This window comes from Etheostoma spectabile, chromosome 12 (genome assembly GCF_008692095.1).
Source record: "Etheostoma spectabile isolate EspeVRDwgs_2016 chromosome 12, UIUC_Espe_1.0, whole genome shotgun sequence".
Classification (NCBI taxonomy): domain Eukaryota; kingdom Metazoa; phylum Chordata; class Actinopteri; order Perciformes; family Percidae; genus Etheostoma; species Etheostoma spectabile.
Window position 1 is genome coordinate 1920186 of NC_045744.1, and position 1364 is coordinate 1921549.

Here is a 1364-nt window from a genome sequence, read left to right on the forward strand (position 1 = left end):
TTTTTTTACACTGGCATTTCTACTTGTTGGAGTTTGTAACTGGTCAAACTTGTAAATTTGGCTAAAAGATTAAAATTTTTAAATGCATATCTGTTTCATTAACTAATCAGTATTATCGGCCCTGATGAACCGATATCGGTCGATGCCCCGTCACGGATGACTTTCATGAAGCTGAGGCCACTGGGTTGCCAAAGGGCAAGAGTCAACCGCAGGTGTAGCCGAGCACTCGGATCATAAGAGTCCTATCACGCACACCACTTTGCATGCTGGCCACACACACACACACACGGTGTGACTGGTCTATCTGAAAGGCTCCACACGTGTCATCCGACCCTCCTCCTCTGGACCAACATGTTTCTGAGCAGAAGAGTTGTTTCTCAAAGTAGTCTGGTACTGTCTAGTAGTCTGGAATCTGTAATCTGTATAACGAAAGACCGTATACGTTAGAGAAACGTGGTCACTTTGTTCAAACTAAGCACATCGGAGGCAGAGGCCGCTGTTACTCACACACTACCCGTCCTTTTGTTTCTGCTTTATTTCATAGAGCTGAATTTGTCTGCGTGCATCTTCTTCTTCTTGGAAACCATGTGCTGAGCATTGTCTTAAACCTGTATATGACGTTATGGATGGAATTTCCAGATTTGTAACAAAACGGTTGTCTCTCAGCTTTCACAGCAGAACAGTACCAGCAGCATCAGGAGCAGCTGGCCCTGATGCAGAAACAGCAGCTGGAGCAGATCCAGCTGCAACAGCTAGCCAACAGCACCGCTTCAAACAGCACAAAGGTCAGTCCTCTGAATAGGAGCGCTTATTTCACTTTTACTGCCAAGAGTCTGGCCGGGTTAGGGTTAGTTTTGGACGATATTGGCAAAATGTGATCTTGCGATATCTATTTATGAATGTAAAATTACAAAAATACGAAAACGCATCAAGATGAGACCATGTCTACAGGACATGTTGTACTAATTGGACAGTATAAAATCTATAAATAAGGACCATGTTGACAGGACATGTTGTACTGGTTGGACATGTAAAAATATATAATTAAGGACCATGTCTACAGGACAGGACATGATGTACTGGTTGGACAATATAAAATCTATTAATAAAGAGAACAGGACATGTATACCAATATTAAGTCTGGCATGCATTTACTCGAGCATATTCAACATTTGTTTATCAAATTGTCAGAAATAACAATTTAAACAAGCAGCCAGAGCATATAGATTTCTGGGACAGACTCTTTGCCTTTACTGTGCGCAAACCAAACGTGACCCCACCCCATTCTGAGTAAGGAAAAACCCTGGTCAGATCGCACTTTTCTTCCTCATCAGTGACTTAAACAGTTTTCTTCTTCTCCCCCC

General features: G+C 42.4%; 1 protein-coding gene across 2 annotated transcripts in view; it reads left to right on the plus strand.

Annotated features, from left to right (window-relative positions):
- Positions 1 to 1364, plus strand: part of LOC116698834 (enhancer of polycomb homolog 1) — a 34745-nt gene that overhangs the window by 29713 nt on the left and 3668 nt on the right. For both annotated transcript variants that reach the window (XM_032531038.1, XM_032531036.1), the window contains one exon: positions 667 to 785. In XM_032531038.1, coding sequence (XP_032386929.1) covers positions 667 to 785 — 119 coding nt within the window. The remainder of the gene's footprint in view (positions 1 to 666; positions 786 to 1364) is intronic.